The sequence below is a fragment of the Agelaius tricolor genome, unplaced genomic scaffold (assembly GCF_023055355.1).
Source record: "Agelaius tricolor isolate 1412-34295 unplaced genomic scaffold, bAgeTri1.0.p SCAF_9, whole genome shotgun sequence".
Classification (NCBI taxonomy): domain Eukaryota; kingdom Metazoa; phylum Chordata; class Aves; order Passeriformes; family Icteridae; genus Agelaius; species Agelaius tricolor.
In genome coordinates this window covers 28,140,904-28,164,116 of record NW_027269269.1, presented here as the reverse complement: position 1 = coordinate 28,164,116, position 23,213 = coordinate 28,140,904, and the positions used below count along the sequence as shown (strand labels likewise).

The 23,213-nt window shown below is 40.9% G+C and overlaps 2 protein-coding genes across 6 annotated transcripts in view; both read right to left on the bottom strand.

Moving 5' to 3' along the window:
• DCBLD2 (discoidin, CUB and LCCL domain containing 2) overlaps positions 1–10,810 on the bottom strand; it is a 428,333-nt gene extending 417,523 nt beyond the window's left edge. Inside the window, exon 1 of one of the 2 annotated variants that reach the window (XM_071433400.1) lies at positions 10,677–10,810. The gene's annotated coding sequence lies outside the window, so the exon portion shown is untranslated. Of the gene's footprint in view, positions 1–7,085; positions 7,217–10,676 lie in introns of those variants that run through there. The other variant, XM_071433401.1, reaches the window with a different exon arrangement.
• The window catches only part of ST3GAL6 (ST3 beta-galactoside alpha-2,3-sialyltransferase 6), a 42,450-nt gene continuing 20,099 nt past the window's right edge, over positions 863–23,213 (bottom strand). For 3 of the 4 annotated variants that reach the window (XM_071433413.1, XM_071433414.1, XM_071433416.1), the window contains 8 exons: positions 22,169–22,246; positions 19,992–20,095; positions 18,190–18,253; positions 12,559–12,654; positions 11,986–12,172; positions 10,677–10,814; positions 7,086–7,238; positions 863–5,382 (listed from right to left, as the gene is read on the bottom strand). In XM_071433413.1, coding sequence (XP_071289514.1) covers positions 5,302–5,382; positions 7,086–7,238; positions 10,677–10,814; positions 11,986–12,172; positions 12,559–12,654; positions 18,190–18,253; positions 19,992–20,095; positions 22,169–22,246 — 901 coding nt within the window. In that variant the 3' untranslated portion in view covers positions 863–5,301. The remainder of the gene's footprint in view (positions 5,383–7,085; positions 7,239–10,676; positions 10,815–11,985; positions 12,173–12,558; positions 12,655–18,189; positions 18,254–19,991; positions 20,096–22,168; positions 22,247–23,213) is intronic. The other variant, XR_011680149.1, reaches the window with a different exon arrangement.

Sequence of the window (23,213 nt, the reverse complement as noted above, 5' to 3'; positions counted from 1 at the left end):
TGCTCTAAGCCAGAGAGGGAACACATCCCATTTGGTGGGAGGGCACAGCAGGGTCTGGGGGGTACATGAAGAGGGAGGGACTCCCTCAGGTAGCCCCTGGGGACAGATACTGCTCAGCATGAGCCAACATGGGAGTGCAGCTGAAGAAGGCAGAGGGGCAGCCAAGGAATCAGCCACAGAGGCTGCTGCTAAGGGCTTGTGTTGCCTGAAAAGGCAGAACTGGCTGCCCAGGAGGAGAGGTGCTTGCTCTCCTGATGTGGCTTCCTCAAAGACAAGCATTTCGTCCAAGCTGGTGAACGCCTGAACTGTTCATACTGAAAGCCATGCACTGAATACCTACTGTGCCAGAAAATTGTTATCCGAATCTCCCTTGGACTCCCTGAAGCCCTCAGCATCTCATTTTTACTGCACAAAGGAAAAATACTGCACTCAACATCTCTCACTTTCTATCTAAAGCCATTTTCCCCTTCTGAAATTTTTTATCGCACACCATCTTCGTTCTTCATCTCTTATTTTAGCAGTCCCCCACCAGCTCACAGTAAGACAAACTAGATTCAAAATACAATGAAAAATTCGAATCACAAGGATGCTGCTCTTGATCTTACCCACAAAAAAACATGTCTCGGCTATGGTTGTACTCCGCCTGGAGTTAGATCTCTAGCCACAGGACAACTCTGCCCACCTAGGTTCAAAAACTTTCAGCTGTTTTGCTCTACAAAGCACTGAAGTTTGTTCCAAAACTTGAAACCATACCTGACCACACCATTTACTTGACACACCAATAATAACAGCCCTGGGCATGCCCACACATCCACACTCACACACAGAAAGAGCACCAGCCTTGCAAAAATAAGTCTGAGGGCACTGTCTTTAACAGTTTATTCACAGGAAAATAATCTCCTTCTATATGTAGCATTCAAAATTTCACTTGAAACAACTCTAAGAATTCCTCAAAATACACGTGGCATTTCAAAGGCATATAAAACTAAAGACAAATGGCAAATAAAATAAGTATTTCCCAATACCAAAAACATATGCTGAGCTTTGTATGTTCTTAAAAATCAGAGTCCACTTAAAAGTGAAGGTATTTATACTCTTCCCCCAGAGCATTGCTAAAAGGAAAGCATGACATTGGAAACAAGAAGTACCACATGCTAATTAAACATCAAAGTTGTGATTCTGTATTATTATCACCTATGTAGTCACTGGAAATATCTGGAATACATTTAGGAACATCTTTTAGACACTCTCAGATTCGTATTTAGTGCAATAGTCTGTGACTTCCCTAATTATTACAGCAGAGGAAATAATAGTTTCCCAACAAAGAAACCTCCAGAAAGTCTGAGCCAAACAGAGCTTTCAGCCAACATGTGTCATCCTGCCTGTTCTGTGCATAGTTTGGTATTTTAGAGCTGTGACTATCTGACATTGCAGCATTTTGAGATGGGTGGCAGATAAAATGCAGAAGCACCTTTGCTGTAAATTCAGCAAGCTGCCAGAGAACAGGAACAAGAATAAGAAAGGAGGAGAACATCTGACTTCAGATAGAAAAATGATGGGAGACACTGGGGACCTACACAGTTACACCATTATCAGACACAGAAATACAGCTGGCAGCACCCTGGGATTCAAAACTGGCAGCTTCACTCCTGATATGATTAAAAAAACCCCAGATAGCTTTTAAAGGGAAATTTCAGTGCAGATTTCATTTTCAGAAATGGCAAAAAGGTAAAAAAAAAATCTTAATAGCAGCTCAGGCCTGGAAACTATCTAAATATTTGATGCTAGCATTATTGTATTATTCTAAAAGCCCCAAGTCTTTGGTACTACAAAACACCTGTGAAAATGTGTGCCCAGACAGAAGAGACACTAATTTGTGATCACTGCTGAGAAACACACTACATATGGGTGTTCCTGCCTCTGTCCTTGAGGCAGAGCAGCAGGAATGCTGTACGTGAAGCAGGTGCTGTTACAGGGCTGGTGTACACAGGATCCTACAACTTGTGGGGAGAAAAATTCATGACTAGGCTCACTGCTTATAACAGATGACAAAAAAGCTACTGGCCTGCAAGCTACGCTTTCAAAAAAAAAAAAAAAAAAACCACAAACAAACAAACAAACAAAAAACCCCAAACAAACAAAAAACTCAACAACAACAAAAAACCCCCACCACAAACGCCCCATAGTTTATCAGCAGCATCAGCTCTTGGCTTCATCCTGAGGGAATAGTTTCATTCAAAATGTTACCCAGTCACCCAGGGACAAAAACTGCAGTGGACTCAACACCCCTGGCAGGAGCACAGAAGTGGTAGAGAAATATCCCTCAAAATACCGCTTAATTTGAAAAATAAGTCAGCCGTACCATGGGAAGGGCTTATTAGGATATGAAAAGAAACAGCTGATATGGATAAATGCTTGTAGAGAACATATTAAATTCATTGAGAACACCAAACATTATTTTAAAAAATATTTTAGGGAGATCAAAAAGCTGATGTGGCAAAAGTGGAAAAGACTAAAGGGATTTTTTTAAGTACAGAGATTTTGGGAGACACCATTTGTTTGCCATGAGGCTTCTATTTTTTTCCAATTACTTTATTTGATCTGCTACAGCTAGAATCCAAATCCCATCCTCCCAAAAAAAGCAGAAAACCTACTAGAAAAATTGGAGAAGGAATCAGTTTAGATTAGTGGGAAGACTATCTCTGGAGATGAAATAAAGCAGAGAAAATAACATCTTCAAAAGTAGAGCTCCCTACCCACTTTTTGGAACTGGAGACAGGGGTGGAGAAGCAGAAGGATGCAGTCTGCACCATCACAAAAACTCTCCTCACAGTGTCCGGAACATATTCAACAGCTCTCCTGGAAAAACATCCTGCAAGATGTTACATGGATGCAGCTGGACTGTGGCAACAGCCATTGGGAGAGCAGGGGGCCCTAGCTCCGGAAGCAACCACAGGTTTTGAGGGTGAAGGAGCAGCCCCCCACTTCTGCTGGCCTTGGCTCTCAACACAATCAAAGATCTACCAGGGGCTTCTCTACAACAACAGCTTGGAGAACACTGCTATGTCTGCAAAAAGCCTTGCCACAGCAGCTTTTGCAGTGGAATTACTACTGTCAGGAGTTTAAATCACTGTAGGTCTGGGGCTGCAGAATCACATACAAACCTTTTCAATTAACTGAAATAACCAGGAGAAATAAATGCTCTTAGAGACACAAAGACAATAATGTCACTATTTTCTTGAGTGAAACCCCACCTGTTTGTATTGAGATTTTCAAGCAAAAATCTCTCCAAAGTCTCAGGAAAAAGTAAAGGAAATACAAAAAATTAAGAGCCCTTCTGCCAGTTGGTGAAGAAATTATGATTTCCTCCATTTCTACCACCAGTATCACCTGGGGACACGCTTCCCAGGTGCAATACCTGGGGACATGCTTCCCTCTCCTCCACACCCTGACCTGCCACCCTGCACACAGCTGGAGTACAGCTGCAGCCAAGCGACATGCAGCAGACAAGACACCATGGCACACCCTGTCCCTTGCTGGGACACACCTGCATCCTTCCCCAGCCCATGCCAGAGATTTTCCTGACATCTCAAGTTATTTCAGGTATGTCCAGCTTGCTTGACACAGACCAAAGCTCAGGAATCACTGGGTGAAAACACAAGCCTCCTTCCCTTCAGCTGTGGCACCTCTCCAGACCACACTGCCCTCCCCCTAATTCCCAAATGGCAATTCCTCTCCATAGCTGCAGCAAAATAAAGTGTGTTCAGCACTCTTGCAATCCTCACCTTCTGAAAATAACAAATACCCTGGTTTATGTTCATATTGTGATTGTTTGCATTCCTCCTAAATGTCCTCTCTATATTATTTTATAGAAAAGCAACCGTGGTATTCCTACCAACTTCAAAGACTTTTTAAGTGGACTTATTTGCGTTTTCTTCAGGTTTGATTAATAAAGATAACCACAAAATCATCCAGAAATTCTGCCATAATTAAAATAAAAATTTTATATAAATGTCCTGTGAGATAACTGGAACTGCACATTGTTGTTCTTTGATAGCTGTCAAGCGTGTTCCCAAGCAGATTTCATTTATTCACAGGCTTGTCAGAGACAAACCAATACAGGAAATATAAACTTCCCATTAAATGTTTCAACTAAAATCTTGAGCAAGTTCTCACTGCTAAATGATTTAAGTTCATCCACACACTTCAAACTTAAATATCAACACAGAAGAGGTAAACAGATGCCAAATGATAATTCAGCTGAAGTACACCCTGGATATTCCCTACTACACTCTAATGCCAAAAATGGGAGTATTCCTTGTTTGTATTGATGCATTACAACATCTGAGGAAGGAGATTGTACTCATTTGGAAAAATCCACCTGTTTTTGAGGAAACAAACAAAAAAAAATGCATGAGATGCTGTCCTGGAGAACTAGGACTCCAACAAACATTGACTCTTAACTCAGGCATGAACATGTCTGTCCAAGCTTTTGTTTCTATTGTGGTATGGGGGCTGACACAGGTAGTTCGGACAGCTCTTCAGTCTTTGTATTCCTTTTTTTTAAGTCAAGTCAGCAACTGTAAAATTTACTGGATGCACAGCACAGGGAGCATTATTATTCTATAAAATGGGTACAACTCAAGCATCGTCAACACCAACATCTCCACAAATCAGACAAAGGGTCTTCACCTTCGGCAAAGGCAGACAGAAGCCCAGAGTTGATGGTCAGTGCAGAAGCTGTGGCTGCTCAGCTGAAGGTGGACATCCTCTCCTCAGGAGTATGGCAGAACAAAACCTGTACAGTCTGTATGTTCCCCCTTCTCCAAAACATACAGTAATGATTTAGATGCATAGTTTTAAAGCAATTTTCATACAAGAAGACAGATAGTCATGACTTTACATCCACCTACAGAATGAACACCAGTCATCTCAGTCTCCTGACAGTGGAACTCTTTTGGAGGACAACATCAGAAACAAAAGTATTCCAGAGAATTAATCATTTGGAAAGCGTTCTCACTGATAAGTAAGTGATGTACATCACATTTTTATATATCCCTGATACTTTCAGTTGAAAGTTTCACGGTTTTCCCACTATTAAATAGCTTCACAGAAATTCAGTTAACTCTGTTTGCAACAGTCCATTACCCTCAGTTAAAAGTTTTTGCCTTGATGAGGTTTCTGGGCTCCTTTAAACAGTAAACAGTTATGTTGCACTTAAAAAATAAAAATGTCATACAAAAAATAACATTTTTCAAATCTTGAAAATAGTGATTGTTCTTTGTATTTTCCATTCAGCTTTCATGTCAAATTGATCACAAAGTTCTTGTCTATAAGCTTCTTCAAAAATTTCTGCTCGGCAGTGATGTTGTGGTATTCATTCTAAAGAGATGTGAGGGAATAATAAAATTAATTATAAAATCAAATTATAACCAGCAGCACCACTTGGCTGTTCCTTTCTATTACCTGAGATACTTGGAAGATGCTAAGAACAGAAAAGGTCTGGGGAAAGACTTCTTAGCAAAGGCTTAGCAGCTTCCCAAGAAAACAAGATGCTCAAAACTAGATTAGATATTTTCATAAGGACACAACTGAAAAGGATGATCCTTTGGTGATAAGAACAGGTGAAATGTGGGCTCACAGAAATCCTTCCATTATTAACTCTTCCAAATCCTTGCCCTGCTTATTCAGAACAATGGCTCTGTAAGAACATTTACAGCACAAGCAGTAAGAAAATGAGTAATCGTCAAAACTCAGTGCAGGTTCTTGAAAAAGCACATCAGACACTTCTAGTTCAGATGCATCCTGCCAATTAGGTTCAGCAAACCCAAAGCAACCCATCTTCTGTGCTGTATCCAGGTTCTTGAGGAGACCACTAAGGTTAGTGGAGGGCAGCACAAGGAAAGTAAATTTACTTAAAGACACCGAATCCTGTAAATTAAAACGAATATAATATGTATACTGCATAAAAGATTACACGGATGTAGTATAGTATTTGCAATTTATTGCCACTAAAGAACTAAAAGGAACATTTTTGTTTAATAGTTTGTTTTTTAAAATTTCAAGACTTTAGGAAACTTATGGATGTCTATTCAACTAATGATCAGCCTTACTCAAACTTAGTATATGTTGCAGAAAAGCACCTGCAGAGATGAGCCTCCAAACTAGGACAAGTTCAGTGTCAGAGGAAAATTATCTCAGAAGAGGAGGCATCTAGGAGTTCTGAGAAAAACATGAAAGGCTCCTATGGGCATTGTCTCTACCCTTCCTCTTCAGCAAATGGAAGAGGAGGAAAATGGCACCCATATGCTCTGGGCAAATGGCAAAGAAAACTTCACACTGCAGTGAAGGGCTAAGACAGGGTTGGCTTGAAATACAGAGATTAAGACAAATGAATACAAGAGCAGAGATATAAAAGAAAACAGAGGCATGGTCTTAGCAAAGCAGGAGGTAAGAGAAGGCATTCCTGGTATTTTCAAGGCTCCTGCTGCTCCCTCTCCTGCTGAGTTGTGGCTTCCCCCTCCTGGAAGCAGTTCCTTCTCTTCCTAGCCTCCTCCAAGAGCTGCTTTTCTTTTCTACTTTGAGTTTCCAAAATTCAGTTCTTTTCCTATGCAAGACCTATACAAGTTCATAGGTCTTAACTCCTTCCATTCCCCTTTGCTCTTCTTTCTGCCTTTTAAGGAGTCTGACAGCTATGACATACAGTAGAAGTAGGTGCCAAGGAAAAAGACAACACCAAAAGAAACAACATTGCTTATGTGCTGACAGCGCTAACAAAGATGTCTCTAGGACAAGGGCTGTGCAGCCTAAGGAAAACACCAGCAAAGCTGAACACAACACACAAATGGACATCTCATGCAGACACTGCAGAATATGGTACAGCACAAGGGACACAAAGATCAGTATCTACATTTTTCAGAAACAGCAGCAGACAGGAAGAGATTCAAGCAACGTTAACCCACAAGCAGCTGAACCAGGAGAAGGTGGGAGGCCCTTCTGAACTGCAATCCACACTTCTATCTATATTGAATTGCCTTCCCCAATTACCAGCTCTATTTCTCTCAGCACAAACAAGTGTTAGTTACCTGCATCATCTGAGACATGGTTTCATTGCCATAGTAGTGCAAAGAGCTATTTCTGTCAGTGAAGTCGTACTTGAAGCCTGCTAGGTGGACTTCATGGCATATGTGAAATGCCAGTGTAATGGCAATTAGCCCTGTTGTTGGATGCTTGGGTTTCTGCAACAAAACACAAAGAGAACACACGCATACATACCTGGCAGCCTGATGGGAACAGCAAACTTAAGAACAGGGACAAGGGCAATCAGGCAGCCTGGGTCTTCTACAGATGTTTGGTTTTACAGGTTGATCCCCTCCTATCGCTAAAGAAATAAGGTACTGCCCCCTCAGGCTTCCCATGACCAGGGGTGTCTGCCACGTCAGCCCCCCAGGCTTCCCTGGAATTCCTTGGTTTCTAGTGAGGGCTAAGCCCACAGTGTAGCCCTTCCCTCCACAGAGGCATCAGAATGTCTCCCCATTGCTCTGCTCAGCTACTTTCATAAAACTGGGCAGGCTTCACTACACTGGAAAACAATTTACAACCCACTCAAATTTGACTGAATTATGAGATGTGTTCAGAAGTTGCCACATGATGGAGACCCAGATGAACAGAACATAATACGACAAAATTTTCATAGCAACAAACTAAAAAAGCATGAAGGCTATGACTACACAAATTTGACTGAATTTGCATTTCTTCAAAGCAGGGAAATTCCAGAAGAACTTTGCTTTAGACCTTCCCATGCTATTCCCATTAGAAGAAACAAAATTATTTCTCCCTACAGTAAGTTCGGAAGCAAATGCAATGTAAAATGAACAGCATGTCATAAACAGGTTTTAACTGTGCAAAATTAAGAGCACCTAACCAAAGGTAGCATTTCTCACACAAGCACAGCAGAAGTCCATGCAACCATCTGCTCTATCTTGTGATCAGATACATGACTTCCTTAGTACCAGGAGAGGCTAATACGATCTGGAGAAGTAAATGAGGCAAGCTTTTTTAGAGAGAGATGAACTCATTCACTTGACCATGATGAAGCTAAGGTGAAAAGGTGTCCCCAGAAATGGACAAAACTTTCAGGCACCAATACCCTTCTTAGCTAAAGAAAGATTTTTTTCAGAGACCAAAAGAGCTATCATATGCTCTTTAGTAGCGGCAGTCAAACCTCAAACCGAGCACAAAATCGTGGGCTTTTTTTTTGAACTCTGACCCCAAGGCTCAGTTTGTCTTTGAAAAAAGATGCAGACAAACCAATACTAGACAACTCTGTGCATAGAAAAGGCAGATGCACTCAATGTATATCTTTGTGACAACACTTCGTATGACAACACAAAAAATCCCCAGGAAGAAGTTACTATTCTCAGCTCTTTAAAGCCTAACTGAAGTCACAGAAAGGAACTATCACCTTTTATGGAAAAAATTTCGGTACCTTTATGCAACTCTTGGAATATTCCAGAAATAGTATCTGCTTAAAATGTGCATTATTATGCCCAGGGCTCCTGTCAGTTAGCAAAATAACTTTCTGCCCTAGGGGCCAAACATCATAAACTCAGTGGTGACTCTGTTGCAACATCCATACTAAACAGGATCCCAAAACTATGGCAGGAATGCTACATGTCACGATTAGTGCTATTTGGAAATATCAGGAGTACCACAGGTTGTAACTACCTCTGTGCACCTGTAGCTATCATAAAATTCACTTCAAAAAATATAATTTAAAAGCAACTACTTTTAAAATGTATTATCATGCAATATCCAGATATCTTCCGCCTGTAATTAAATATTTTCAGCCTACTTAATGGGAATAGGCACAGCCCTGGAATGACTCCACTACACTTTCTGAGTTTAGTGGTGCTGGGGCAACACATCTGATTTTATTCCCAGCTCTACTAACAATCAGAAATGTTTATTGGCTATGCACTAATGTGCCCACTGGGAACATGATACTGGTTTAATGGAAATGGTAAGGACAGCAGGGAAAGCAACAGTGGTTGCTGGCATATCCTGCGGGCAGAGGGGGCTGAAGCACAGGACAGCGAAGGCAGCACCAGCCCTGCCCAGGGACAAGCAATGGTACAGAGGGCCCCAGTGTGAGACCTTCCTGCCCATGGAGCCTGTGGTGTGACCTGCAGCTTAACCAAGCTGTGCCAGTGCCACTGCAGATGTGCAGGCTCCTGTTATCTCCCAGTCACAGCCCACCTCTGAGATGGGAGGAAAGGGAGGAAGAGCATGCTTGAGATTGATCATTGCTGTACAGGGGCGAGGAACTGCAAAACCCCTGGCATGCAGTAAGTAGGATATATATGGAGGTAGCAGAAGGGGACTCTAGCTCTGTGCAGGGGCACTCAAAGGCAGGAGAAGAGCAAAGGGGCCTGTGCCTACATACCAGCTGACACCATGCACATCTCTCTGACTCACTGACAGCACTGCTTTTAATGTCCACTCCCACTAAGAGGGGAGCCCCAGAAGAGTCAGGAGGGACTTCTGGACCCATGGAAGCCATGCGCGTTCTGTGGCCATTTAGATTAGTCAGGCATCCAATTACTATGCTGCTTTCTTGCCACCCTTGGCTGAAAACCTGAAATGCCAGGGGCCCAAGCAAGCACATACCAAAATGGCTATTCCAGTCTGAGAGTTAGTAAGGGAGAAAAAAAAACACTATTAAGCTCAGAAAACAGAAAGAAATACTGGAAAGAGGTACAGAATGTACTCCCCCACCACCCGCTCAATATTAGAGTAAACCAGAAAAAAATTTGTGGCAGATACTCCACAGTGACAGCCTGTTGACATTTCCACACGTGTCACTTGGGTGGTGTTGGTGAAGTGGGAATGTGACCCCAGGTAACTGTCTCTGTGCAAAACAGCACATGGTTGATCCTGACTGCACAAGGGAGGTTCCCAGCTTGAAGCTTTACCTTTCATCAAAAACATTTTTCCATAAAGAACTGACAATTAAAACATATTTTTATGTCCAAATTGCTGGTTAGCTCATTACAATGCTTGGCATCAAATCAGTAAGTACAACCGTGCTGCCAGACATTCATCATTAGCACAGGGCTGGAATATCTTCATTGTTCCCTAGTCCCTCCGCAGCCCCAGGAGTATGAAATTGCAGAGAGTTAGAATTACCAGTCTGCTGGGGTTTGGAGGGGAAGGTTTGTTTGGTGTGGGGTTATTTTTGGTCATTTGATTTTTGGTGGAGGTTTCATTGTTTGTCTGGGGTTTTTTCTCTGTATTTTTATGTGCCTTGGTGTTTTAAGAAAAACACCCAAAATTCATATCCAGACTCCCTATTGTTTCTAGAAACTCTCTGAATCTGTCATGCTGCATTACCTGCCTGTCTTCCCCAGTTTTGGTGAAGGCATTTTGTCTGTCAGGAAAGCAGCTTCATTTCATACCAATTACAGAACCCATAAAAAGGTACTTTTGGCACACAAAGCTAGCCTCTTTCTGGGTTCCACTCTCCCATCTTCTAAAACCACCATCTAAATAGCAAACTACTTTAATGCAAACCTAAAGGGTTTTCTACATTACATTCTACTGTAATAAAGATATAATTGCTTCTAAATACACATTTGGTTGCACAAAACTAGAAGAGGCAAAAGGAAAAAGCGTACCTCCTTCTTAGGAAACCTTGTTGGGAAATGAAGCCACTCATAAGCAGCTTTCCTGGTGATGCTGGGATCAAGAATCCTGATTTGACTCGATTTGTAGATCATATTCAGAGCTGGTTTCTTCCAGAAGCCCTTCGCGCTCTGTGACAGGCAAGTAAATACACATTTTTAACAACTGAAAACAGTTGAATTTAGTTTTGTAGCAACTCTAACCAGTGTAAACTCCAAAAGCATGAGGTTAAAGAAGAAGAAGAGTGCTTAATCTCCCTAAATTCAAAAACACCTGCTCCTGCAACAGGAAACGGACTGCTGCAGACGTAGCCAGCTGGCTGGAAAAGAGCTTTGCAGAAAGGTCCCTGATGGACAACATGTACCAACAATATGCCCTGGAGGCCGTAAATGCTCATGGTGTGCTGGCCATGTTAGTAAGGGCATAGGCAACAGGCAGACAGAAGTTGCTATTATTCTCAACTACTTTGCACTGTGCCCTTTCTGCAGTCCCACAAATGCTGTGTTGGGCTCCCCGCTGTGCAGGAGCATGTCGAACAGCAGAGGGTCACTACAACAGCCAAGGGGCCAGAGCCCACAGCAAACAAAAAGGGTCAGAGCAGGCTGGGTTTGTTCAGCCCATCTTCAACTATCTGGAAGGGGTTAACGAAGATGAGATCACACTCTTCTCAGAGGCACACAGTGAAAGGAAAAGGAGAAATTTTCTCCTGCAAGTGTGCTGAAGCACTGGAATGGAGTTTGTAGAAATATTCTCGGAGATACTGAAAATTTACTCAGACAGTGCCCTGAGAACTCAGTATGACTTTGAACTTGGCCCTTAATGAAGAAGACTCAAAAAGATTTTAGACTTAGGACCTTCTGAGAGAGGTCACTTTTAACATTATTCTGCAATTCCTGCAAGTGCGCAAGGTAAAATAAAGTGGGAAATGGCTGGAGCATGCATGTTAAAATATCAAACAACACTAGGAAGAGGATAAAAATACATTTTCCAGAGGTAAACTGCTCAGTGGTGAGGAACTGGTCAAATATGTGCATTAGAAAGAAGACAAAGCATTTATGGAAGAGGGATATTAAATAAACTGACTACAAGGAGATCCAGAGCTCCTCACAGAATTCACAGAATGACTAGGTTAGAAGAGACCTTAAAGATCATTAAGTTCAACCCATACCCTAACACCTCAACTAAACCATGGTACCGAGTGCCTCCCTCTCAGCTGGGAGTACAATAGTTAAAAGCAAATGTGTATTTTACAGAAGCATTGTGTGGCAAGATGAGCCAAGGCATATGAATAATTGAACTCACTATTTTCTGACCACCAAGTATCTCCCAAAGCCACTTCAAGTCCCGTGGTTTGAAGACGATGAGAACAATAGTGGTATTAGGGTCATAGTGGATGGGATCTGAGAAGATAGATTCTGGGTAAGAAAGGCGAAAAGTCGTCCTCCTCCCAACATCCTCTTCGTACCCTATCACAGGGCCATTATTCATTCTGCAGAGGACACAGGCACAGAGACATCAGTGACTGCCCACCTGTGTTCCTACTGTACAGCGGCTATTAGTCTGCAGGACAGACACTGTGTGTAGGTACAGGAAAGTTTAGCAGCCCAGCATTTACATATCACATTAAACAGCAGAGGAGCAATTATCAGGTGCACTCACCCTCTACAGTCAGAGGGATCAGGCACACACAGGAATGTGGCCAAGGTGGTTTAAAATACAGTCACACAATTGCTTATCATGTGTCACGCAAGCAAAAAGCAAGTCTTCTGATTTGGCTCCAACACACACACACTAGAGAAGGGCAGAGAGAGTACCTGGCCTTGGAGAATTACCCATTGCTCCATGTACACAAAATGCAACGGAGAGAGCATTTACCTTATTATGATATCATACGAGTCAATTTTCTCCCCTAATGTCTTATTTCGAAGTACTCCTCCATTACCAACCACAATGCACCGTCGACAGGGAATGCTGTGGAACAAAGAGAAGTTTTAATATACATGACTTCCCTGGCTTCATATTATTAATGATACTTCTGCATATTATCTGGCTTATTTTCTAAGTAAGATTCTGCATCTTTTGCAGCCCTTGGCCCCTACAAAGCAGATTCAATCCCATATCATGTACTATGGCTGCTTAAAAAAAAGGCAATATTTCAGGGACTGACAAAGTCCATAATTGGCTTCTCTCTTGTGAAACTGTTTTTACACATCTCCTTTTTCTAGTGGTCTGCTGCTTAAGATCACACCTAACCAGTTTGTGATATGGGTGCCATTTGATAAATTATCTGCCACAGTCCTTCAAATTTGTCACAGTCTGGAAAAGCTAACTCAATATTAAGATGCTTCTACAGTATTATACAACTGCACACCTCCAACACACACTAAAGCAGCAAAATTTATGTTCACCTTACAGGCCTATGAACTGTACATGTGAAAAATCTTAGCCCAATGACACATGGCAGCTTTTCAAATTAATATGGTCAAAATCAAAACACGTTTACACAAGTGACTGTGCATGCTGTCATAATGTAACAAGATGGATTCCTTGATGAAAGGCTGCATTCTTATATGAGCAGATTCAAATTAGACACCATTACTAGGCCTATAAAATACTATGTGCTAAAAAGTAAGATATTATACTTCATCAAATCAAAAGAGAAACTTCGAATTTACAATACATTCAGAGATAAAAAGCATGCAAAATAGGTATTGTGGAGATGTTAAACTTATGAGAGTTTAAGGGTAAGATTTTCTAAGTTACCACAGGTTTTCTCAGTGCATATTTTGTTTTTACCGTCCTGTTTCAATGCTAATAAAACATGCTAAAAAAAAAAGGGAGGAGGAGCTCACAAGTAGGCTTGGTTTTTTTACTCAATATATTTTGCCTTTTTAGGGAAGGTTTAAATCAAACATGTAAAACTGTAAACTCCTTTCAGAATAAGCACATCATTTTTTGTTGTAAAAATGCCTCTTTGTTTAGAGCAAAAGCCATTCAATTTGGTTGCAGCAGGAACGATGAGAAAATATAAGTCACCTCACAGTAACACCCCACTCTTTTAGTTCTTTCTTCAAGTAAGAAAAAGGCTCCCTGCCACTTCTTGCTCTAGGTTCAGGACACCAAAACTGTGTCCCAAAACCCACTATAACTTATATTGAATTCCCAGCATGGCACTTCATGCAAACTAATTAACTTCTTTCTCCTCAAATAGTCGAATCTGTTTTTTCAGCTCAGAGTTATTATTCAACATCAATCAAAACAGCTGGTTCCAGCCAAGACTGAGCAACATCTCAATGTACAAAGCAGTTCCCTGAATTTCCTACAGAACTAACAACCTCTGCAGAAATAGTTGCCTTTAAATATACATATACACATACATACACACACACACACACACATATATATATATATATATATATATATATATACACACACACACACACACATAAAACCAGTGCTCTAAATTCAGCTTTCAGGGTTGGGTTACATGAAAAAAAAGCTAGCATACCTTTCTCTACTGTTGCCTGAACAGCTTAGAAGGCAAATTATTAAAAGACTTCCAGCTAATACCGTAACTCATGTGACCTGGTATCTTGAAAATCAGAGGGATGAAAACCTGTTATCCCATCTGTCTGCAGTACACTCACTCCCTCTACACCCCCTAAATCCCTTCCCTCTCTAATCTTTTTGCCCATTCATTTTCCATTTTATTTTTCTATCTAGTCTGAAAGAATCTTAAGAAAGCAGGCTGATGAACATATGTCTCTTACAATTTAGAGCAAGAGTAAGAATGCAGAAGTTGCCCTTTTCCTGAATTACACCTTGTTGCTTACAGCTATAGCTTAGAGCTCAATGTAAGGAAGGAAAAGGGAAAACCAGATGAAAAAATGTCATCAGTAAGTGATGAGGGTGGAGTGAGGGAGAGGGGCAAAAAGCACAAGATTAGCATATGGTTGTATCATGTGTCCTGGCATTTACTTTGAGGAGGCACTGCTTTTTCTGTTCCTTGTAGATTAACTTAAAGTAATTCCTTATTACATACCTTTCAACTTTTGGAAGAGGTAATTTAAGATACTTGTTCAGCAAGTTAATCTCTAGCAATTGAAATAATGCCTTCCACTCTGGTATACAATTAAAAGGTCTTTGCTTTCTCCTTTCTGTAGTCATGATGCAGCAGGACACATCAGGGCAGGGAGGGCAAAATAAAATGTGCCTTCAGAGCTGAGCAACTGAGGTTTGCTCAGCTACAGAAGTTGTGTAGCTGTTCTCAAGTAAAATTCAAGCTTTTTTCTTATTGCTGAATGCAGACTAGATTTTGTTTATGACTAAAAGTTGACTAGTACTACTTGGACAGAAAACAGAGTGAAATTTGAAGCTTGATTAAGTTTTTGAATTACAGTGCCCTTCATAACATGCATACTCAAAAAGTTATCAGCTGCCAACAATTATCCAATAAAAATCTAAAATTAGTATTTGAATTTTTGAAATGGGTACAGTCAACAAGCAGATCAAACATGTCTAAAGAAGTGTACACGAGTAGAGTCAAACAAATTTAAACAAACAGTAGTGCTGAGCCCACTAACAACAATAAGCAGGGAGGGAAACTGTTTATGTTAAAAACCAGAGCATAGTATCATAGAAAATGAACACATGACATAGAGATAAAAAATACGTAGCAAGGCTGAACTACATTTAAAGGTTCTTAAGTTAAATAAACTGATTTTTACTTACAGCAGATCACAGGTCAACACAGGAATTTTCAGCAGACTGTTTCTCCCAGATACTTTAACAACCTCACTTCTTAAAATTTCCTTTTCCTTTTTTCAAATTGAACAACCCCAAACACTCAACCTTTCTCCAAGTCAATAATACTGACAAGAGGAGAAATTAGTTTAGATATCCTTAAACGACATCGGCTGTGCTACAAGTAAAATATAACAGATCACAATATCTGGATGTTCACTAGCACAGTATTTGTGACAGTGAAAAATATTAAGACCTTGGCTGTACCAACAGCTATAGGAAAGGTCTGAGTGACAAATGGATTGCCTTTATATGTCAGAGATCTACTAAAAATATAAACAGGTGCCAATGCAAACACCATGGTAACTGATCTCCAATGTATGCAGGTACTAAGTCACTCAAACTACTGCCCCATTCAGGTGGTGCACAAAAGCCTCAATCTCAAGGCTAGGCCTTGGCTTATGTATTTCTTTTATATGGTGAAATGCTAAAAGAAACATTTTCCTAGTCTATAGAAGAAAAACATTGCTAAATGGAAATGTAGCCTCTAAAGGTCAGAAGGTTTGCATCCTCCACATTCCACTGAAATACTGTTTCAGTGGAAAAAGAAAAGACCTCAGACTCCACTCCTTCAACACATCCCTGTAGTCACTTGAGGAATGCAAATTATTTCCTTCGAGGTTATTTGATGAAAAGAGGATGCAAAGGTCACATTTTGTTTACTCAGGATTGTGTAAATGCGTTTGTAAGAACTGTTGAGCTCAGAGACCTTAGAGCACTCAGCAAGGAACTGAAGTCACAGTCGAACTGAAGTCAGTGATACTGTTCATTTCCAAACTCTTTGGGAGAGCCACACCTCTACAAAGTGAGAATTTGATCTTAGTTTGGGGGAAAAAAAAAACTCTGTAGCTCACTGTGTAGAGATTTACCTAAGTTGAACACAAATACAGCTATATAAGCACCAGAGACTTCATGCTTATCTAGGCTAATATTTGTCTGCCTTAATAAACATTTATAGGGAAACCTGGTTTGTGTTCTTCCAAGAAGGCTGAATTGGACAACAGTATTACAGAGCTGCCTAATAATTCTGTATTACTGAAGAACATTGTTAGGATTAATTCCTAAAGAGATTCACTTTTAAAAGCCACTATATCTCAGTGACATATATGTATAAAAATTCTTCCTGACTACAGTGATTCGTGCCTTAAGAGTGCTGTACACAAAACCTGATGGATCTAGAAAGAATATATTGTATTAAGTCACTGTCTGCTTGATTTGTTAATATTAGTATTAATGTTAATATTAATATTAAATTGTAATAGTCTCATTTTGTTTCAGTACCACTGAAGTATGTTAATAACTTTTAATAAAATGAAGCATACTTCCCAGAACTACGAACCATATCGACATCTCAGAGGACCTACATTTAAAGGATGAATCCCAATTTCCTCACTTTTCATCTACAGGACAAGCATTTCCACTTAAAAAGGTACAAGCATCTCTGCTTTAGAGCACAAACAATTAAGGTCCTGAACTTACGGTTTCAGGGGATTTCTAATATAACATTTGGCACTGTCCTTCAAACTCCACACAAAATAGCAGCTTCTATCAGCCAATTCTGTATATATGTACCCTGTTATTACACTCCTGATAGAAAATACAGAGTTTTACTTTTTTCCTTCCTTTTCTTAAGAGCAAACTTGAACATCCTAGAAACAGACTAAACACAGAAAAAGGCAGGAGTACAGTAGGGAAAAAAAAAATAAAATCCCTGTATTAAAACAAAGCCTTAGGTTTGAATATATTCCACCCAAGTTTAATTAAACTGTGATCGTGACATTTGGCTTCAAGCAGCAATCTCTTATGATCTCTGTAATTAAAAAAACAAAAGTACAGCCAAGCTCAGCGTTATTTGCATTCAACTCTATTAAGAAATATGTATATCAACATCACATCTGGCAGGCTGTCAGCCATTTGCTAGACTGCAAATCTAAGGAGTCATTTCATCACTTTGTAAACACAGGACTTCAGTCTACTTGCCAACCCTGCCTGCAAAAAATCCCAACAAAAGCCAAGCAAAAAGCAAGACACACAAACACAAAGAACCTCCAAAACAAAACAAAACATGGCAGATGTGGCTTTCAACATGAGATTTAATCTATCTAATCCACAGGAAGCAAGTTATCTCGGGTATGCTCCCTTCCATACCACACCCCTGTTACTTCCAAAAGGACAGACAGCCTTTCCTGTTTTCCTAGGTCTCCCTCATCCACAAGGAAAAGGAAATTGAGCGTATGTAGGAACAAGGGCACACAGCAGCCAGCAGATCAGAGGCACAGGGGTATGCCGAAGATTTGTTCTGCTTAGAAGCAGACACTGGTTTGCACCTGCATATCTCAAACACTCTCCATCTTACACTGAATTTCAAAGAGGAGGTCACATTCAATCTAAGTATGAAAAGATACTATAGGAAGATGGGACTGCATTCAGCTGGTGAATTTCTAAAACACTTATAAAAGGAAGCTTCTAAGTTAAAACTCTCTCAAAGAGTAATTTTTCTTGCATGCTGGTACTACTGAAGTGTAAAACCAAGCCTACTGAAACCTTGGAATCAGCTACACACTGCTTGGACCCTGTAAGTCTAACTACGTGTCTTGACTAATTAGAGCAATTTCAGGATAAACCCACATCCACTCCTTTTCAGGTAAGTACTAAATATTAAAAATGCAAATAAGAGAAACAGTCGCAAATAAACCATCTCACCTGTCTTCTTCACTGGAAAGGCCACAGTTCTGCAGTCTTGAAAGGGCTAAACGAAAAAATTGCTCTAAAAGCAAATATAAACAAGATTAATGAAAACACTCAGTATTTGCAACACAAAATTAAGCATGCCATCCTGACCACAATGTTTTTAAACACAGTAGTGCACTGTGCATAAAAACATCAAAGTCAGAACACTTGGAACTTAGTGCCACAGATCAACCAACGACGCCAAAGAACATGAAGTTTATCACAGCTCCCCTCTGAGTTTTTTCTGCCTCAAAATACAAAATAGCATGAGATCTCTATTAAAAAAAAATCTTAGTTACAGCAAATAAGAATTGGAATAATTTCCAAGATCCACATCCTAACTCACTTTGGTTTTTCTTCTACCCACCTTCAGCTGACTCAAGAGCATTCATACAGCCAGGAACAGTAACAGTATTACGTATCTTTGGAGAGACATCAATCAATGTGGTAACGCTAGACAGAGAGACCTTCCCAGCCACCCCTGGTGGGCAGGCTCCTGCTGGACACTTAATTTGCCTCAGAAGAGAAATCAACTCATTCCCAAATGTAGTTTTCCTCACTGTAACCCTGAAAGTGCAGGAAAATACACCATCCCTGTTACCACTGATGGAGGGCAAATCAAAAGTCTAAAGCCCAGATTAGGAAGGTGCACTGTTAGTGTTAAAAACTCTGAAATTTGAGACTTTACAACCCTTTCCAAAAGGGTGGCTAAGGCTCTTGGGGCATCAGCCCTATTTACTCTGGCCTGATCAACACAGGCGGTGGGAACATGCCAGCAAATCTTTCCACAGGTCCAGCAACCAGGCAGTGTCATCAATTCCCCCCTGTGGCCCTTTCCACGGCAGGAGCAGCCAGCTCAGTATCGTGGTTTAGCCCTAGATGGCAATTAAGTGCCACACAGCCAGTGAGTCTCCACCACTTGACAGGTAGGAGAATCAGAAAAATCTAACATTTGTATGGAAAAGGAAAGAGAAAGGGGAAAACCCAAGAAAAACAAGTGATGAAGAATACAATTGCTCACCACCTACTGACTGATGCCAGTTCCCAGGCAGCAACCAGCCCCTCCTGTTTAAGTATTGACATGTTATATGACACAGAATAGCCACTTTTCAGCTGGGGTCAATTGTCCTGGCAATCCTCCCCTCGACCTTCTTGTGCACCTGCTCAGTGCCAGAGCATGAGAAACTGAGACAGCCTTGACTCAGAGTAAGCACTACTTAGCAACAATTAAAACATCCATGTGTTGTCAACATTATTCCCATGCTGAATCCCAAACACAGCACTGTACCACCTACTAAGAAGAAAATTAACTGTATTCCACTCAAAACCAGGACAGTAAAAGGAAAATTTCACTGATGGAACTGCCTAAACCTGAGGATTTCTGCCTCAGTAGGACTCTGGGTTCCAACCAGTTTAGGTGTGCTGACTGAAGCCCATCACACTGACTCAGTATTTCTCCTAGCAAAGCATAGCTGATTATCTTTAGCACTCCAGCCCACATACAAACAGAAGGAAGCTGAGTAAGGTCCAGTCTTCCTCACTCACACCTTTTTGGAGCTTCTCTGCTAGGAGGGGCAACCCCAACCCAGTGTTTTACTTGTTAAAAACAGGAAGGTGTCAGGTCAGAGGGACTGAACGAAACCATTAAGACACTACTAGGCCCCCCAAAAGGACTGGCATCAGTGCACAGGAAAGATCATGGTCACAGATTCAGGTGGCTTTACAAACCATTTAGGTATTTCTGATTAAAAATAAGGTACATGGGAAATACAAACCTGCTCTCTTTATTCCATAAGGTAGTTCAAACTTATTGCTCCCTTGGAACTCTGCCACTCTGATAAAATCATTAGCGCACAGGAATGGGTATATTTTGTCAACACTGATGAAGGAAAAAAGGAAGAAGTTTCAAAATTGCATGATGTACCTGCATAAGCCAGTAATTCATGCAAGTGCTTTGTGAAAAGCTTTCTTTATACTATTACCCTTTTTATCATATTATCACCCATTTTTAAAAGGAAAAAATCCACAAACACAGGAAAAGCCAACAGATGATGGAAAAGCATAAGATCTTGTAACAGAAAATATAGGTAAAGAGTGAGATAAAAAGACTTGTCTATTTGTACACTTTATAAAGACTCATTAAAATGGTGTGACTGAAAGCTTACACCATGAGACCACGTATTTAAGAGAATACATAACCCAAGAAGACAGTGAATAACTTCAAGTTTGAAAATAACAGAGGTAAAAAGGAAAATTAAGAGTTATTATTGTATATGGCATTTGAATAAATAAGAACAGGGTTTGAAGCAAGGTGTTTTAAATCGAAAATACCATTTCCTGATTTGAGCTGCACTCCTAGTCCAAACAAGTGACATTATATGACTGTGTTGACACTAGTAAGTTGTTTGGGGCAACAGCGGTGTATCCAAGCAGCAAAAAAGTATGGAGTTCTCATGTCCACATTACATGCATCTTGGGTATTTTATATTCTGGTCTAACTCTAGAAGAGTCCCAGCCCTTAGCAGCTGCACCACATGGGCTGTGCTCCTGCAGTGCATCTTCTGGCTTAAGCAGATGTCTGAAAGGATCCCAGTACATTCACACAAGAGCCACCCTGGGATGAGAAGCACGGTGTGCGGGGATCACAAAGAGGTTTGCCTCAAAAGCACATTCTTCCTGCGAACTAGAACATGATGGAATTATACTTTGTAAGCATCGTGCTAAAAAGAATGGGTCACTTCTTTTGTTGGAAGACAGGAACCACAGAAAAGGGTCTCTCATAGCAGGGAAGGCACTCCTACTGCCTTAGTGCCAAGTCCACCCCAATGAGTGAACAGCAGACACAAACATGTCACATGCTATCATGCCCTTGGCTTCACCTTTGAATTAACTAAGCATGCACTCACTGTACTGGTTGACTTTGTAATGATCCCCCATATTAGGTCTTAGATTAAAATGTTAACACAGAAATATACAGTCATCAGAAAACCTAATCTTAGTCATAAAAAGCCCCAGTCAGCATATGACTTGTTTGTCCACTAAGAACATTACAGCTGCTAAGAAAACCTTCTCTTTCAGTTTCCCAAATCAACTACCTCATTCTTTAAGCTCTAGGTATTCAGAAGATACTGACAGTAAAAAGGGAAAAAAACCCCCAAAACAAAACACCACAGCTCACACACCAAGAAATGGGCCATAGCTTAAGTACGCAAGACCAGCTAGCTTTGAGACACGATGCACTAAATACCCATATTAAATTTAGCAACCTGCTTTGCTGTTCAGAAACAGCTGCTACGCTTAGACATAATACTTAATTTACCCACTGAGAAAAGATCCTCAATTCTAGCTTTTCTAGCTCTGGATCCTTTCCAATAAATAATTCTGCAAGGTTAGAAATCCTTTCAACCTCCCCAGGCTATTACCAAAGTGCACAGAACAGATCTTCAGCTCATACTGTCTGTATAAAGAAGTTATAGAAATGTGTGAGACTGTCCTAGCTGTGCACATACATTCTTCTTGCTACCTCTGAGCCCATTCCCGCCCATCTGCTGAACAACAGAGCTACCCTGCTGCACCCAACACCCAGACAGCCTGGGCACAATCCATGGGCAAGGGAATTAGGATCACCTCACCAGACCAGGAGCTAACTAAAACTCAAAGGCTGCAAGTCTGCTTTGAGTGGCACAAAGTTTACAGGCTTCTACGTGCTTTCAACTCACAACAGCACTAAAATTATAGCAACATTTTCTTATATAAAAAAGCACCAGGGGGGGAAAAAGGCCACAGTGTCTTTGCGCAGAGGTTTAAGACTCCTTCAGCCAGTTCTTGGTCTGATCTTTCCAAGCTTTCTCAGGGCACTACTCAGTGTTTGTTCCAAAATGTGTAAATAGCCCAGTTTTACCTCAATCAGCACAGCCATTCCTTCCCCATCTCAATTCTCACAAAGACTCACCCCAGTAAAGATTCAAATGCTGGTTTCAGGAGACAAGTATCCAATGCATTCCTCCTCTCTACAGCCGTAGGTGGCAGCCTGCAAAAAAACAATTCCAAATAAATAGCAAGACCAGGAATGGGTAGCAGAAACAAGGTAAGAGAAGTTTGACAAATCAAATTAGTAAAAGCTAACTACTGAGTTAAGATCACACCAAGATTTCATTACTCCCTCCCCCTGTGTGATAGAGATGAAACTTTATCATTGCAGCACAGTTACTTTTAACTAGCACAGGCTTTTATCTCACACTGCTGCTCCAAGGGGAGCTGTGACCTCCCTTGCTCAGCAAGTATCAAAGCAGGCATAATCAGAAGTGAGAACTAAGGTCCATCTCCAGAGAAGCAGGACTCCTGGGCTCAATCACCCCTGCAACCATTCCAGACAGCATCCCCATCACTCCTCAGGGAGGAGACAAAGTCTTGTTTGGAGAAGGAAAAAGGGTACTTTAAGGAAAATTATATTCTTTGGGGATAAGTCATTCCACCCATAATAAAGTTACGACTCACACTCCTAAGCACATTCCTGACTTGGAGATTTAGCCCAATTAATCACAAATATTCCCCAGAAGGGAAGGTAAAGTTCAGTGTGAGCAACATGTGCAGTGGATTGCATTAAGGACAGAAGGATGAAACCACCACATCAGAACCACAAGCCAAAGAGACCATTAAGGTTAACTGATTTTGGTAACCTAAAGTTCTTATGTGAATACTGACACTGAGAAAGCACCCTGTGAAATCGATCAGCTGGCCACCTTGCTGCTTTCCAGCATCAGCCCCACAGATCGTATTTTGCAGCACAGCTTCAGAGAGAAGAGAGGTCTGCTTTCAAGTTTTAGCATAGGTGCTCATTAGTCCCACAAATCTAACTTCAAGAAGTCACAAGCACAAGAGCTGCCTATACACACACTTGAACACAACAACTGAAACACACTTCTGGTTTAATAAGTTTTAAGCACTGAAGTTGCCCTCCAAGTTGTGCTAACTTTGTTCAGGTATAATTCAGAATT